The sequence below is a fragment of the Procambarus clarkii genome, chromosome 38 (assembly GCF_040958095.1).
Source record: "Procambarus clarkii isolate CNS0578487 chromosome 38, FALCON_Pclarkii_2.0, whole genome shotgun sequence".
Lineage (NCBI taxonomy): Eukaryota > Metazoa > Arthropoda > Malacostraca > Decapoda > Cambaridae > Procambarus > Procambarus clarkii.
The window spans coordinates 14172192-14190759 of NC_091187.1; the positions used below are offsets into that span (position 1 = coordinate 14172192).

At 38.6% G+C, this 18568-nt stretch overlaps 1 protein-coding gene across 1 annotated transcript in view; it reads left to right on the top strand.

Annotated features, from left to right (window-relative positions):
* LOC138372188 (ubiquitin carboxyl-terminal hydrolase 2-like) overlaps positions 1-11250 on the top strand; it is a 33893-nt gene extending 22643 nt beyond the window's left edge. The window contains exon 8 of the mRNA XM_069337504.1: positions 496-11250. Coding sequence (XP_069193605.1) covers positions 496-583 — 88 coding nt within the window. The 3' untranslated portion in view covers positions 584-11250. The remainder of the gene's footprint in view (positions 1-495) is intronic.
* The last annotated feature ends 7318 nt before the right edge of the window (positions 11251-18568 follow it).

Consider the following 18568-nt stretch of genomic DNA (forward strand, 5'->3'; position numbering starts at 1 on the left):
GTCATTTTAGAATCAATCCACACTGAGATATTGATATTTTGTAATCCACTGAAGGTTTATGTCTTGAATGCATAAATGCCTGTCTGGAGTGTTGCCACCTAGTCTCATTGTCTTAAGTGACCTGGTTAGTAATATGGTCCTCACAAAAAAAAAAAAAAAAAAAAAAATGGTCTTGGGTAACTAGTGCAGTGAGACAGTTTGGGTTGCTGCGTACTGGGTTGAGCAGAATACCAGTCAGCTGGGCAGCAGGTAATTAACATTGTTTGTCCATCAGTTGTAGACAAATTTGGTATTGTTTCCTTCCAAACAAGATATTCTCTGGGTCTTGGAGTATTGATGTGTTCTTCCTCACAAAAATGCGATGATTTGAGCTGATGGGTGCTCAGACTCTTAAGTTTTCCTAGGGAACAAAACCGTGTGCAGCCAGCTAGCAATGGCAACGGCAAAGAGTCTGAATAATGAGTTGCAATTTATAATCATTTTTTTTCTTTGCAGAGTGTCAAATATTTCTCCTGGGAGAGTCTGCAGTCCCGAAGCATACGTACTGTTCTACGAATTATCATCCACATCATCCAAATTATAATGCTTGTATTTGATTATGCGTGAATGTGAAGGAGTGTGTGCGTGTGTTTTGTGGGCATAAATACACGTTATTCCTGTATAATATATTTATAATATATATACAGACCTGTATTTAATATACATGTGTATATTATATACATGTATATTAATTATATATTCAGTATGTCATATTTAATAGCCAGAGTTGCTCTTACGTTAAATCTTGTGTATTTTTTTTTATATATCTTATATTTTGATAGATACTTTAATTTTAATACACTATGTATGATATGGACTTTTTATTTTGTGCAAAAATTAGCTTAACTGTCTGACCTAATCCATATATGCCTATTATTCCTAAAATATACTATTAATATAACCAATTTAATTAAGTGTAATGCATATTTTACAAACTAGAGAAAATAAACAATAATTTCCACCTAATAGGAAAAATAGTCCCTTGCCTATCTAAGCATATTAGTGTGGTTCTGGCCGTTAGGTACGATATATTTGCAGTGCAGTATATAATATATATTGTACATACAGTATATACTTACAATTTATTATATACTGTGTATACATACTGTGTATGACTGCATGTAAGGTTGTCAATGTGTTTATACTAATGCCACAATACTTAAGGAAAAAATGTGTGTGAATAAACTGCTCAAAAGTAGGAGTGTAAGTGTGAACGATAAGTTTTTACGCGTTGACGTGTGACGACGTATTTGAAATGTAATATCTCTTAAACTACTCAAGAAGACGAGATGCAGCTTAAAATCTCTGAAGGTTGTTCGACCTCAAAAGAGGCAAACCAAAGTGCACATTGTAGCGACTAAGTGTTACATGTTACATCAGTTTCCGAAAAAATTTTGATACCATCTCGGTTTGTAACATGTTATAAGAATACTGGAATATCTTACTGTCCCAAGTGTTGTCGAGGCAAGTCATTCCTGCTGTTTTGGCCCACATCTTGTAATATATATATATATAGTGTTCATGTGATCAGTTCTTATATTGTATATGTCCAGTTTTAGTGTATATGTCCAGTTTTGGTGTCAATTTGTGTCATGTTTAAACAAAATTCAAATGCAAGCTATCCACATCCAAGAGTAAAATTAATTCAACGTTGAAGTGTTGTTAACGCTGCAGTAACATTACTGTTGGATATTGTGCGCAATGAATATGCTGCTGCACAAGGCAAGTATAACATATTACACCTACACAAACACGTGCACAAATAAAAACATACTGGTACTGAATATGCACACTTGTACATCATGAATTTAATATTTATACAAATCTAGAGTAGTTTTTTCAATACCGATAGAATATTTCCACAAACAATACACGGCTCAATGCACCAAGTTTTGCAGTAATGGAATTGTGTATATGTATACATATTATAAATAACTAATATATATATATATATATATATATATATATATATATATATATATATATATAATATGTATAAATAATATGTATAAATAAATCAATGAAACATACACACAGACACACACAGTACTGTGTGTGCAAAATAAATTAGTGAAAAATTAAAGGAATAATGTTAGCACTTTTATGTACCTAGAAAACCACATTTTGAATAATATGTTCTAGGACCTTCTGTTGCAGCAATATTTGCCATTTTATTTTTTCTTTATAGACAATGCGATTTTATTTGCACTAAAATAGCACAAATGTGTGCATATATTAATGACGAATCACATGGGGGTGGGGTGGGGTGGGGGGGTAAAGAGAGTAAATTTTTAAAGTGCAGTTGTCATACTTTGAGACCCAGGGTAATGGGGGTTATCATAATATGTTGATTTTAGTTATTATAGTCTGGGTTTTATATAAATGTAAATATTATAATACATGTATATGGTTGTAATAGTTTAAAATGTTTTATGGTTTAATTGCTTATTGTGCAATGAGGTTGTTCCACTAGCCTGCGATTAGTCAAATCACAATTTAACCTTTCCCGCCAGTGTTAGAATCTATTACTGAACAACATTGCCAGACAGAATAGCAGTAAAGGAGTGGGATGCAAGACAGTTTCTTTTGAAGTTTCTGCAACAGATATATGTGCAGTGTAGATGTACACATTACATTGTAGGCCTAGATAAATTACTTGATCACTATTTTTGTCCTGTGTAAATAAATAGTTGCTCCACGTATGTAAAATACAAGAACATATAAAACATCTAACTTAAACATCACAACCTTCTTCCTACGTAGCAAGTCGGCAAACCCAATAACCACTCCACCCGGCTTCCTCGGATTTCCATAATTTATTTTTTCTTCTTGAATCACGTTCTCTTTATTATTCACGATTTAAACAGCACACGGGTGATCCTCTCGAAACACACGTTACATTCGTGGAAAATTAGCAGTGCTTAGTTTCTGGGGGGAAAAAATAGTTGTGAATTTGAGACCATATTTAATTATTTTTCCCAATTTTACCACTTACTTTTCAAGTAATGTCATCACTTTTTAACAATGCCTCTTACCTGTGCTGCTGATTGCACATAAAGTACACTTTGCAATGTAATTGCCTTGTTTCTAAATTTATATCTAAAATAGATAAACTGAAGGAGCCAACAGTGGCAGAAAAGACTAGCCCTCAACAGATGACTCGCTCATTAGCCATAGCTGCTTGCTTACTTAATTATTTGCATAACATTGGGCATATAATGACTCGTTCCAAGTTAACTACACGGAACATATGCCAGCCTGCCATTCAGAAATGATAGTACCTATAGCAACTAGATGGAATGTAGAAAATATGAATATACTGTACTGTTGTACTTTAAGTCTATATTTTGTACTATTCATTATATAGAGGGGCTGAGGAAATAGGCCTAGTATATGTATTATATATACAGTGGAACCTCGGTATTTGGATTTAATTGACTTCTGAGGGTGGGACAAATGCCAAAAAAGTATGAATATTGAAGTTTTATTCCCATAAGGAATAATGTAAATTGGATTACTCCATTCCAGACCACAAAAATAAATATATTTGTGCAATAATTAAATTAAATAAATGCAAACACACTACTCACTGTACCTACAGAGTTGAATGCCTTGCCACCTTCCACATACGTAGAGATGCGATTCTTTGGCAGGGGAGTCCCCCCTACCATTACATTATAACTTCTGGTAGTTGTGCTTCTGAGGTTCTCTCTTTTTGTCTGTTTTCCTCATTAGACTCACTGGATGCTTTTCTTAAAAGAAGCATGACCAAGGATGATTGCTTTTGCCTGCGCTTTAAAATGTTTCTAAAGCGAGACAGCATTGTCATTCAACAGGTTTATAACGCTGTCAGTTTTGCCAGTGATATTTTTCAAGAAAACTTTGTACTTCCTCCCCATTTTGCACACATTTCTTTTATTAGAGAACTAAATTTGGGCATACCAAACTCGGTAACGAGTAGATGCACGGACACCACTTTCGTATTTTGCTATAGCGTCTTTCTTCATCTCTCTAGTGTATTGGCCATACTCGTTTAACCCATGGTCACTTGATGGAGCGCCGCCCTGCTCCTTATTGTTCTAATTGCATTGTCCTTCGTACGGTCGTGCATGTCCTTCGTGAATGTCCTGACTTCCGGGACGAGCGTGTGTCTTGCTTTCCAACCACCCCTCGCGGTCACCTGTCCCTCAATAGAATTCTTGGTGACTGATACTTTTGATATCGTTCGCCTTATGCGTTTTTGTTCTCGTATTGGCATCCTTGGTGATATTTAGCGCCCTCTGATTATTTTGCGCATTTGATGGTGCTACATAGCCTTCCTGGTTTGGTGCCTTCTTTTGATAATTACTTACTTACTCATCTCTCTCGTGGTTCTAACCAATTTTCATTTTGCTTGGCTCTTATCACAAACTTTCTTGGATGACATGGTGATTTATTTACACGAAGAATGTAAAAAATATCCAAGAAAAAAGTGTAGTAGGTTGTGCACTGAATGACAGCTATGGCAAAACTGACGAGTCAGAGATGTGTGTTTACGTGTGAATGCCAATCAAACGGACAAATATCAAATATGAACATAGCATCTGACTGCCAAAAAGGACTAATTGGGAGCAGTACAAATACCGAGGTTAAACTCTGTTTACATATACAGTACTGAGCCTAAGATTGTGTATGTTAAACTAAAGACACACTAGATTATGATCAGTCTTTAGAGTTTTATGCATTTTAGAATTCCAAATGTACAAAACATGGACTTTTTTTTTTTTTTTTTTTTTTTTTTTTTTTTTGTAAAGTGAGAGTGCATATTTTATACAGTCCATCCATACTACCTATAGATGCAATACTATAGTTTTGGGGGGGATGGGTCAGCACAAGCAGGTTCGCATTGGATGAAATAATAATTGGTGAGGGTTACCTATAACACATATATTATCACATTATATTGTACATGCATACCACTGCAATGTGTAATGTATTTAAATGTCTGTATTTTAAAAGCTTGTATAATATACAGTACATGCATATATTTTATATTGTAAATAATAAATGAAAGATTTATGAAGATGAAATATAATATATAATAAAAATGTTAAGGTTATTTATTAAGTCTTGAGAAATTATTAACATTATTAAATGTAAATTAACATTATTATCCTGTTATTAACATTAAATGTAGTCTCATAGTTATATGGTACAGTAAAACTTTGATTTATTGAGCTAATATTAGTATATAGTGGTGCAAGTTTAGTCTAAGTAGCCAGAGCTTTTCATCTTTTTTTTTTTTTCATGGTAACATTAACTTGCTTCATATTTCAAATGTAGCTATATTCCTGAGGGTGTATGTAAGGTCTTTGTGAAGGCTTCGTAAACTGGCGAATGGTTCACCCAAGGCTGAATGAAATAACTTCTTTTTTTTTCTCTCTCTCTCTCCCCCTGTGTGACAAAATTATACATAAAGTACATAAAGGAAAGCAAGGATAAAAATTATGAAAAATAAAAGGACATTTAAAGGTAAATGAATTCCTGTGATAATGGCTCGAGGATGAATGACGCTGAAATAGTTAAAGAAACACTGATCGGTGTTGTGCTTACGTTTGATACTGTACAGTAGATGACCCAAGATTCTGTGGTTGATATTGAAGGCCATGTTCTCTACAGTTATTAAACTGATAAAATTCCTCGATTAACCAACAAATGGAACCGTAGCTTGTAGTCCCTGTTTTTTAAAAGTGAAGGTCTTGCATACCTCAAAACCTTGAAACTGATTAGTTTTATATATGCAAATTGTAATCCTTAGGCCACATTTGTAAATAGAAAAATCTCTACTGGCTGAAACACAAGTAAATATTTCACAGTAAATATACTTAGGAGTACAAGATTATCCACTATACTGAACACAGTGATGACAAGGGGGGAATGTACACGTCAGCATATGTTTGATAGTACAGTACTTATATCGTAAGATTCAAAACTCCCTCGTGTACGTGGGGCTTTCATCCTGTTACTGTACTCAGGATTCCAGTAAACAGATGCCATCTTGAAAAAAATCATTTGCATTCCTCCTGGCTGTGAGAGCCTCGGTGCTGCGAGGGTAACCAAGGCTGGCACGTGCAGCACAACTGTGCAGGTTGGGGCCTCACCACCACTTAATGAATAATATAAATAACTGCAATTGCAGTATTTTGCAATGATAGTGTCATATAAGATTCTGATTGTGATAGACTATGAACAATGTCCAGATATCAGTGAACACTGTTATGATCTTCAGTATGAAGTACACACACAGCACCCAGCCGTTGTTTTGTACATCTACACATCATGAAATGACCTCGTGCTCCTATACAATATAACGTTGTGGAAATGGATTCATATTCAGGATTTAGTGGCAGGAATGTGATAATAGCAGTTCTGTGGCTAGTCATAGCGGCGAGAGTAATATATTGGAAGCATTTTCTTGCATTAGGCGATTGCTGGTGTTGTCTGCCCATATCATGAAGCCCAATGCTGTGTTTTGATTTCATCACTGCACCCAACAGAACTGCTTATTGGTTCATTATGATGCATAAAAATGATAGGTGTGTGTATATAGTGTAATATATATAGTGATACCTTGGTTTTCTAATTTAATTCGTTCCCAGAGACGGTTCATGAACCTAAAATGTTTCGGTTTTACGACTGGATAGATAGTGTGGGGACCGGATGGAAACCAGCCCTAGAATCACGCAAGGGAAGAACATGCGGAGGGCGAGTTGGTGGGCAGGTGAGAGCGAGTGGATGGACGAGTAGCAGGGCGGGCGGAAAAGTGGGTGGGTAGTAGTGGTCGGGCAGGTGTGTGTGTGTAGGCGGGCAGTAGCAAGATGGTTGGCATAGTGGGTGGGCATGCAGGCAGTAGAATGAGTGGGTGGCAGATGGTAGACTAAGGAGGTGGGTGGTGGAGTGGGTGGGTAACAGAGCTTCTGACTAGGACTAACACCAGGAGCTGGTCACCCCTTGGTCCCTCCCCTGGACCCCCCCCCCCCTGCACAACCAGACCCTCCCTTCTACCTCCATCCCCTCATCCCCCCACACAGAACCCCCAGCTGTACCTATCCCAGCCATGTCTGGACTGTATTAATACAGTGAGCTTCCTTGCTACCAGCTGATGGATCAGGAGGCAGACTCCCTGAACGCCTGTCATTAAACTTTGTTTACTGACTGACTGACTGGTTGCGACTGTGAAAGCCTGATTGACTGTGAAAGCCTAACTGGTTGCTACCAAAACTGTTAATGTTTGACTGCCTTTGGTTATGACTGCCTGTGACTGGACTTGACTGTGAATGCTTGACTGACATGTTATGACTGACTGGTTCTAACTGGTTGTTACATAAGAGGCAGTGAAATGAGTGAAAGGAGAATCTGGAACCAGTGATGCAGGTACGAAAGCGTTTAAAGCAAGCATGGGACAGTCTCGCCACCACCACCTACCTCCCTCCTCACACTCCCCATACACCAACACCACTCCTCCATCCCGTCTCACCGTCTCCCATATGCCAACAAGAGTCCTCAGTAAAGGTAAAGTGCAGTTAAATATTATTTTATTTATGGTTTATATTTATACTGGATTGTTTTGTGTATGAAAAATGATTAGTATTCTGTATGACATGTATTTTTGAGTTAATATTTTTGGGTGTGTGGAACGGATTAATTCAATTTACATTATTTCTTGTGGGAAAATTCGTAGCAGTTTATAAATTTTCGGTTTACGAACCGTCTTTGGGAATGGATTACATTCGAAAACCAAGATATCACTAATATTATTGCAAATAATTATTATACAGTTATAGATTCAACATTTATTAGAGAAGAAACATTTTTCAGCAAATGCTAGCCTCACCTCCGATTATATCGATGATTTACTGTAATTTTGTTAAATGCAATGTCTTTTACATTGTTTTCAAAACTGTGGTACTGTACTACTCTGATAACATGCCCCAAAATTAGTGGTCAGTTTGGTGCGTACTATTGTATAACAAACCACTAACACCAAGACCTCCGAGGCAGATCATATAAACATATAGGACCAGGCCGCGGGGACACTAAAGCCCCGAAATCATCTCATGATAACCTCAAGATATAATGATAGTTTCTCTGATATAACTTAAAGCACAATGAAAAATACAAACATGAGGGAGGGAAGGAATTATCAAGGAAAAGAATACAAACATGAAATGATATACACACAAATTTCAGTCTTTTTAAAAAAGGAATAGACATATTTAAGCAATAATGGTTGTTTGAGGTACGTATGACAGGAGGGGGCCAGAGGTGGATTGGCAACAGGAGAAGTACTTTGCAATGATACGGACATTTGTAAATAATACCTGATAGGATTGTAGGGGAGATGTGCAAGAGCAAAGTGAGGAAGCAATAAGATGATCTATTTCGTAGAAAGAAAAGGTTGGATGTTTAGTAAGGTACAGGTCTCGTGATAGTTAAGGGTCCTAAAACAGGCCAGATTAGCTTATTTAAAAAAAAAAAACTACCAGGTAGCTTGTTCTCTTTTGGCTTTTCCTTTGGAAAATAGTTTTGACACCTTGTACCCAGAGGGAACAAGGTGTCAAATTACACTTGTATATGCTATATCTGCCATATGGTACAGGCTTATATTACACTATTAATAAAATAATGATACTGTATTCTGTAGTGTGCACATAATGTAGATTAAAGATGTGGGCTTCTGAGTACTGAATTGGTTGATTAAAATCTAATGAATTAATCTCTACTGGTCCTCAAGACAAAAGTTTAAAACCTCTGATGACTTTGCTGTAACAACTCCCAACAGAGCTCTGTGCTAAGCAAGTGCCAATTCATTAAATTTTCCAAACAAAAAATTAGCACATTTTTGTTTACAACCAATTAAACCTACTAACCAGGTGTATTTAGGCCCTTCCTTCTCTGTTTTTTGTTGCATGCTAGATTTTAGGAAAGTGGTGCACAGTAAAGTTAAAATCTTATCATAATGTTTGTTAAACATGTGTGGCTTTAGCATTTCTATCTGCATTAATTATAAGAAAATGTTCTTTCTGACATTATTTTCTCTTTACTCTTACTGTCATTAATAGTTTACTGATCAAAATTATCTTTTTATTAATAGATAACGCCCATCACACTATAGATAATAATGCCACTGTGTAATGCTCTAACATTTGTTTCTGTTGAATGTAATGTTTACGAACGCTGAGTTTCTAGGATAAATACATTCTGGGTTAGTGTAATACCTTAAGATTTAAGATGAGGGGTTTCTTTGCAGTTAATCGTTAATCCTTCATGCAAGTAAATTAGTTTCAATAATCAAAGTTTTACTACAAAGTTTCCTAGTCAGATAATATACTGTATATTACTATGGAAAGATATCTCATATGGTGTTGCAATGCTGCACCTAGCCTTGTAGTGCTGACATAATAAAATTCTGAACATTGGTGTATACAATGTTACAGGAACTCCTCCAAGATTTTTGTGGGTTCTTAAAACAGCTGCCTTTGTCATGTGGCTCTGCCACAATACTAAATCCTGAATATCAGCATGCTTTGTGATTGAGGCTTGTTATTTAATGTTATAGAATGACACTTATATTTAATGAAGATCAAAATCACCACTGTAGCCTTAGTGTGTATGTGCATTTAGAATACTCCAGTTGCAGATGGGTCAAACATTTTTACCCTTTTACAGTATAGTAGGTATATTACATTGATGAGAAATTTAGAATATTTTAAGGTTATAGTCTCTATGTATATAAAGTTTTCAATAGTCATATTTTTTTGTTTGTCTACCAGTGCATTAGATATTTTGCACGATTTAGGTTGGTGTGCCAGTGTATTTGGCTGCTGTCAGTTTCACTTGTCCCTTTTAATTATTGTGCAAGTTTAAATTAATGTGTGTAAAAAGAATTGGCCGAACTTGTGAATCTACACTGACCGAAACGTTGTCACTTTAAGTTCATTTCATGTGTGTGTGTGTGTGTGAGGGTCGGGTTAAAATGGTCAAACCTAGCCTTTAGCTTGGAATTTGTGGTGAATGTGATATTACTTCTGAGTGACCTCACAGCCATTGATGAACAGTAAGTAGACCAGGTTGTTCAAGCTACTTGTGTTGTCATAGGTCACAAAAATGACTCTTCACACAGTATACATTGTTGACCATCCACCAATGTCTATAAATATGGTTACTGGTTGAGAGTTTACATCAAATGCCATTCTATTATACTAGCATATGCATAAAACATTGATTTTTTTAATTCCAATTGAAAATACATGGGCATAGGAATTTGCATTAGTGCTGTATTATTGTAAATGAGTTATATTTACCATGCTAAAATCAATTTGAATTAACTTCGTTGAAAGAAGAATAGCTCTCAGCCACTACTGTATATGCATTTTCTTGGATATGATCTTATAACTTAGCTACTGTGTAGCTGTAGCTAGTATCATTGTACACACTACCACCAGCTAATTGCTGCATTTATCATGTGAAGATCTTCAACGTTGTTAAAGCCGATTAAATTTGTGTATTGGCATAATTATAAACAAAAATTAATTGGAAGGTTGTGTGTGTGTGTGTGTGTGTGTGTGTGTGTGTGTGTGTGTGTGTGTGTGTGTGTGTGTGTGTGTGTGTGTGTGTGTGTGTTTGCTTCGCTTTGATGTCCAACGGGTTTGGAAAGGATGGGGGAGATAGAGGGATGGGGCGGTGAAATTCTGGAAGAGGATGCAGGTGTAGAGAGAGAGGTGGTTTGAAAGTTCGGTAGCCTGTCCACCATGGGTTGGCATATGTGTATGTTGTTTGTTTAGGTATGTGCTATGTTGGGTTGTCGTGTGTGTTTGTGTTAAGTGCCGACTGCCACCATTATTTTCAAGGTACAAGAATAGTGATGCAGAGCACAGCACTTCCTATTTAGCCATAAGAAACACAGTACTGTACAGTATTTCCGCCTTTCAGTGTTACCGAGCATAATGCAGAAAAAAACAAATGCGTGCAATAATGTTCATATATAAGCTCAAGTTACGAGGTCACTCAGGATGCATCGCTGTATGGTTCGTGTCCATCTGTGCCAGTATGTAAAGATTGCTCTAATTTATTATTTAAATGTTTATTCTGTCACTGCACTGGGAAGTTCTTAGAAATAGAAACCAACTTGTGGTAAAATAAACAAGAAAATAAATATTTATAAGAATTTTATTTTAATTTTATTTACCTTATTGTTTAAACTGTTTACTCATGAGAGATGAATTTCTAGGGGAAACAAAAGTATTGAATGTAATGAAATGCAAATTTCTGGTCAAGCTCTGGTGCCTCCATAAAGCTATCGTATACAGTATTCACTTCATAAAATCTATATGGAGCTACACCCTGATTGTTAAATGTTGGGTTCCAGTAAATCTGGAGGTATTGAAATGTTGGTAACATTTTAGCTGTATTTGGGAGGCCAACAGGATGGATAAATGGACAACCCTTAAAATCTTAAGTTATTTTGCGGGTGCAAAAATGGGGGAATCTCTTAATAACAGTATCTATATTTGACAAATAGTATTTTCCTAACTCAAACAATGTGGGGTTTATTATTCTACACACATTTCTAATGTCTCTCAGATGTTCACATTCTCTCAGGTAGTGGTCAAGGCGGTGTCCGTCACTCTCGCCACAGATTCTGCAATTCCTCTGCTCAACTGTTGTTTCCATTACGAATCTCCATGGAGATTTATTTGTATCCAAGACGTATTCTCTCTATTACTGATTCTCTCCCGCGTCCTCCTCCTCTTCGTCCATAATGATTGGGATTGTCAGCTGCAACCATGTTGTACCAGCATACAGATTCATTGATTTGTTATTCTATCCTCCTTTCCTCAGTAACCTTGTCTCGGTGATGTTGCCTGATGATACATTTAATTTGTAGAAGAGTCTTGGGTATAAAGTATTCAATATGATCTCCCTCTTACAAATTCCGTCTGAATTTGACCGTTTGCCTGTATGGCCGAAAATGGACGTAATTTGAAAATTGAAAATAAATTTTGGATTATTTTTCCAAAACGGTAAGTTACCACTGTGATGTCCAGAGTTTATTGCAACATTCCCCCTGTGCATAAAATAGTGTTCGCAAAATGTTTCTGATCTTTGTAAAATGATACATTCCCTTCCCTGAACACATACATGTAAAATTAACTAAAAAATATCACTTACTTTGGGTGTGGGGACATGGAGAAGGGGGATTCGAATATCCGGAAAACGCCTTTATACGGCCAAAATCGTGACCGGATAAAGTTATCTCAATATCCAGCCAAGATGTCCATAGGAGCCGGAAAATGGGTGTTTGACCAGATAAAAATTCTAGGCCGGTTAACTTGCTGTCGATGTTGCACTATCCGGACAGTCACTTGTCCGTGAATTGTCCGGATACGCAAGCCAGTCGGCGGCCCATACCGTATTAATCCCGTATGGCTGTGGCTGAAGGCTCATGGTGGAGGAGAGGGTTGGAGGGACCACCTGGGTACAGGATATACCATTAACTTTAGAACAGTTCATCATAGCCAAAAACAAAAGAAATACTAGTAATTATGTCATAACAAATATATATGTTTCCTAAAAACAATTTGCACAGGCTGAAGTTTCCTTAAAAAATATTGATGTTTTCCTCCTGGCGGCCTACGTAAGGTGCTATAGCTGCCCTAAGTGGACCGTCCAACCTCGTGTTATACCAGTTTCGCGCCATTAGTGAAATATTTTTTTAAATAACTTTATTTTTATAGTAACTTTGAAAATTTTTGGCCAAAACTATGTCTGGTAGCAGCATCAATCGTTCTGGGAGTGTTAAGAGGAAGAAGGTTGTCCTAACAAAGACAAGTTACGTGTTATACACCTCAACCAGTGAGGCTTCACAGGCAAGCAAAGTGCCTTCAACCAGTGAGGCTTCACAGGCAAGCAAAGTGCCTTCAACCAGTGAGGCTTCACAGGCAAGCAAAGTGCCTTCAACCAGTGAGGCTTCACAGGCAAGCAAAGTGCCTTCAACCAGTGAGGCTTCACAGGCAAGCAAAGTGCCTTCAACCAGTGAGGCTTCATAGGCAAGCAAAGTGCCTTCAACCAGTGAGGCTTCACAGGCAAGCAAAGTGCCTTCAACCAGTGAGGCTTCACAGGCAAGCAAAGTGCCTTCAACCAGTGAGGCTTCACAGGCAAGCAAAGTGCCTTCAACCAGTGAGGCTTCACAGGCAAGCAAAGCGCCTTCAACCAGTGAGGCTTCACAGGCAAGCCAAGCGCCTTCAACCAGTGAGGCTTCACAGGCAAGCCAAGTGCCTTCAACCAGTGATGTGACGGACTTCGGCGCCATCTACGATCCGGATGCCGAACTATACAAGTCGACCCTCCCAGTAATCAAAGCTTCCTATCTTTGTCTGCCAGGCTGAAAGGTGACGAGAGACCCGAGGCAGGCCAGGGAAGGCAGTGAAGTTGGGGCAGTGGAAGACAGAGGGCGACCTGGATGGACTAACCAAGTGGGCTGGTCGAGCGCTATGGACTTTACTCCTGGATGGACTAGCCAAGTGGGCTGGTCGAGCGCTGTGAACTTTACTCTTGGATGGACTAGCCAAGTGGGATGGTCGAGCGCTGTGAACTTTGCTCCTGGTGGTGCTAGCCAAGTGGGCTGGTCGAGCGCTGTGAACTTTACTCCTGGAGGTGCTAGCCAAGTGGGCTGGTCGAGCGCTGTGAACTTTACTCCTGGAGGTGCTAGCCAAGTGGGCTGGTCGAGCGCTGTGAACTTTATTCCTGGAGGTGCTAGCCAAGTGGGCTGGTCGAGCGCTGTGAACTTTGCTCCTGGAGGTGCTAGCCAAGTGGGCTGGTCGAGCGCTGTGAACTTTACTCCTGGAGGTGCTAGCCAAGTGGGCTGGTCGAGCGCTGTGAACTTTACTCCTGGAGGTGCTAGCCAAGTGGGCTGGTCGAGCGCTGTGAACTTTACTCCTGGAGGTGCTAGCCAAGTGGGCTGGTCGAGCGCTGTGAACTTTACTCCTGGAGGTGCTAGCCAAGTGGGCTGGTCGAGCGCTGTGAACTTTACTCCTGGAGGTGCTAGCCAAGTGGGCTGGTCGAGCGCTGTGAACTTTACTCCTGGAGGTGCTAGCCAAGTGGGCTGGTCGAGCGCTGTGAACTTTACTCCTGGAGGGACTAGCCAAGTGGGCTGGTCGAGCGCTGTAGACTTCGGTTCTGCAAGGTACTAGCCAGTGGGGCTGGTCGAGTGTTGCAGGCTTTGTTGCTTGGGCGTACCAGCGAGTGCGTAAAGAAGACCTCGGCAGAAGCACTTTGTGATTGTCAACTGTGAAGCAAGCTAGCGTAAGGGCTAGCAACGCTAACCAGTTTGATCTCTTATAGCGTTGTATATATTATATATATGGATTCTAATGGTGATGGGAAATAATAACGGGATATTTTAAGTGTCTTTCTTTTAATATTACATTTAAACATTACACTATATTTCCACCAAGATTGGGGTCCTCTGAACTTGAGTAGGATCTCGGTTTATAAAGAACCTGGTTACGAAGGGTTCGTAATAAGTGAGGCTTCACAGGCAAGCAAAGTGCCTTCCACCCGTGAGGTTTCAGCAGCTGGCAGTCAAAACTAACTTTGCTTAATGAACTGTACAGTAATTTTAAGTGTTAATTTTAGTGTTGTGTTAGTATAGGTTACGTAAATTGTCAAGAATTCTTAACTTCAAGTTGTGGCATCAATGAAGAAGACGAACAACAACAACAAGGTAAGTTGAGGTTTCTAGTTAAATATTTAATAATTGTATGTGACAAGGCAATTCAAATTGTTGTTTGTAGTATAAAAATAGTTGGAAATGGTCACTTTTGGACTCAGAAGTGAAAAAGTACTATTATCCAAAACACGTGATTATCCGGCTGGGGGGTCCCTATAGTCCGGATAATAGTGTGATTTTTTTTTTTATCATATATGATTTATATTTGTGTCCTTTACAATATGTATACAACATTGGCTGTTTCTTATCACCAGTAAATTTAAGTCTGTAGAGTTTTGCTGGGTTGCCAGCCATATTGGCATCTCTTTAAATGAGCATGCAGACGCTACTGCTAAGGAAGTTATCCGTTCTTGTCCTATCTCCCGTAAAGGTATAATTCCTTGTTCCGACTATTAACCAGTTATTCATTCCTCCATCCTTGCCCATTGGCAGGGTTGTTGGACTTTTGTTGCTGGTAATAAGCTGTGTACTCTTAAGAGTAGTGTGTTCCCATGGCCTTCCTCCTACCACCTTAACCGGCGGTGGGAAACGGCTCTGGCAAGGTTAAATATTGGCCATACACGCTTAACTCACGGTCACTTAATGGCGCGCTGCCCTGCTCCTTATTGTCCACATTGTATTGTCCCTCTTACAGTCGTGCATATCCTAGTTGAATGTCCTGACTATCAGGACGAGCATGTGTCTTACTTTCTGGCCGTCCCTTGTGGTCCCCTGTTCCTCGGTAGGATTCTTGGTGTATCGGATACCTTTGATATCGTTCGCATTATGCGTTTCTGTTCTCGTATTGGGATCCTTGGCGATATTTAGCGCCCTCTGAGTATTCCGCACGTTTGGTAGTGCTACACAGCCTTCCCGGTTTGGTGCCTTCTTTTGATAATTACTTACACTATGTATACAGTAAAATGTTCATAATGTTCCATAGAACTGTGACACATGTCAGTAATGTGTCCACAATAAATGTTTATTGTCGCAATATTTGTTAAAAATTCACTAAAATTACAATACGTACAGTTTCACACACTACACAGTAACACTCTGGGGAATTCAAACATTTCTTTAAGGAATTTGACTGGAAAGACTTGCTGTTAGGACATGAAGTAAATGAGATATATGTCAAGTTTTGTGAAATATATGATAAAGGCACAATAAAATTTATACCAAAGCAGAGATGCAGAACTAGGAAACAGGATTGGTTCAACGGAAATTGCGAGAGGGCCAGAGACCAAAAGACACAAAAATGGCGCAAATGTAGGAAGAGGCCAAGCCCCCAAACTTGCCAGCGATACCAAGATCGCTTACCAGCGAGCAACTACACGGCAATGAGGAGAGACAAAGAAATTTTGAAAAAGGGATAGCGGCCGAATGTAAAACAGAACCAGATTTCTTCTATAAATTCATTAACAATAAATTACAGTTAAAGGATAATATTCAGAGGTTGAAAATGGGAAACGGACTTACGGAAAATGAAAAGGAAATGTGTGAAACATTAAACGAAAAGTTCCAAAGTGTGTACAAAATGAAATCTTCAGGGAACGAGACACAATAAGAATTCCAGAGAACAACATAGAGCACATAGAGGTGTCTAGAGACGAAGTGGGAAAAAATGCTAAAGTAGCTAAGTAAGAACAAAGCAGTTGGTCCAGATGGAGTTTCACCATGGGTTCTGAGAGAATGTGCACCTGAGCTCAGCATTACACTTCAACTGATTTTTCAGGCATCCCTGTTTACAGGAGTTGCAACAGAGGTGTGGAAAAAAGCTAACATAGTTCCAATCAGCAAAAGTGGCAGCAGGGAAGACCCCCTCAATTATAGACCTGTATCATTGACAAGTGTAATAGTCAAAATACTGGAAAAATAATTAAAAGTAAATGGGTTGAACACCTGGAGAAAACAGATATAATATCAGACAGACACAGACTATGATTTTCGATCTGGAATATCCTGTGTAACGAATTTACTCAGTTTCTATGATCAAGCCACAGATATTTTACAGGAAAGAGATGGTTCGGTCGACTGCATCTATCTGGACCTAAAAAAGGTTTTCGACAGTTCCACATAAGAGGTTGTTCTAGAAACTGGAACATATAGGAGGGATGACGGGTAAGCTTCTAACATGGATGAAAAAAATTTCTGATTGAAAAATGAGAACAGTAATCTGAGGCAATGTATTGGACTGGAGAAATGTCACAAGTGGAGTACCACAGGGTTCAGTTCTTGCACCGGTAATGTTCATTGTTTACAAAAACGATCTACCAGATGGAATACAGAATTATATGAACATGTTTGCTGATGATGCTAAGATAATAGGGAAGATAAGAAACTTAGATGAGTGTCATGCCCTTCAAGAAGACCTGGACAAAATAAGTATATGGAGCACCACTTGGCAAATGGAATTTAATGTGAATAAATGCATGTTATGGAATGTGGAATAGGAGAACATAGACCCCACACAACCTATGAATTATGTGAGAAATCTTTAAAGAATTCTGATAAAGAAAGAGATCTAGGGGTGGTTCTAGATAAAAACTGTCACCTGAAGACCACATTAAGAACATTGTGCGAGGAGCCTGTGCTACATTTTCTAACTTCAGAATTGCTTTTAGATACATGGATGGCGATATATTAAAGAAATTGTTCACAACTTTTGTTAGACCAAAGCTGGAATATGCAGCTGTTGTGTGCCCATATCTTCAGAAGCACATCAACAAACTGGAAAAGGTGCAAAGACATGCTCCTAAATTGCTCCCAGAACTGAAGGACAAGAGCTATGAGGAGAGGTTAGAGGCATTAAATATGCAAAAACAAGAATATAGAAGAAAAAGAGGTGATATGATCACTACATACAAAATAGTAACAGGAATCGATAAAATTGATAGGGAAGAATTCCCGAGACCTGGAACTTAAAGAACAAGAGGTCATAGATATAAACTAACGAAACAAAGCTGTCGGAGAAATACAAGAGAATTCACTTTTGTAAACAAAGTGGTAGACGGTTGGAATAAGCTAAGTGAGGTGGTGGTGGAGGCCAAAACAGTCAGTAGTTTCAAAATGTTATATGGCAAAGAGTGCTGGGAAGACGGGACATCACGAGCGTAGCTCTCATCCTGTAACTACACTTAGGTAATTACAGAAATTGGACAACTCTTCCCTGATTGGTTAGTACTCTTACAGCTCTCTTGATCTCGGCGATTATCGCAGGATTTTCTGCCAGATTTTTACTGAGACTTTGTAGTGCTGCTTTTGAATCAGTGCAGATCACTGCACCATTAGTGTTTCGTTCAAGGAATCTTAACGCCATAACAATGGCAGTTAACTTCGCTTGCGTTGAAGAGGCATAGTTCTCAATACGCGCTTTTCTTCATTTCTGCGTTGAATAGCATTATCCTTGATTACCGTGTATGCTGCACCAGCCCTGCCATTGATAGGGTTAGATGACTCATCAGGTAAAGATTTGATTTAATTAATTTCCGACTTGTTTGTAGATTTCCTCAAGATAAGTGTACCTCATTTCTTGTGGTATCATGGTGGACTTTTTTTTAGTTGCCATCTCATTGATGATAATCTTGAATGGGTCATCTTACAGGGAGGTAACCTTTCTACAGGCAGGAGCTCACGGGCTTGCTCAAGCAGGTGAAGCTCTTTGAGGTAGTAGACTGATCTGTGATGCCATTTTCTGCTTCTCCTGTCCCCCCCCTCCCCCCTATAAGTAGCACATAACAGTTTTTTCTTGATATCATTGTAATGGGGATCTCTGGCTAT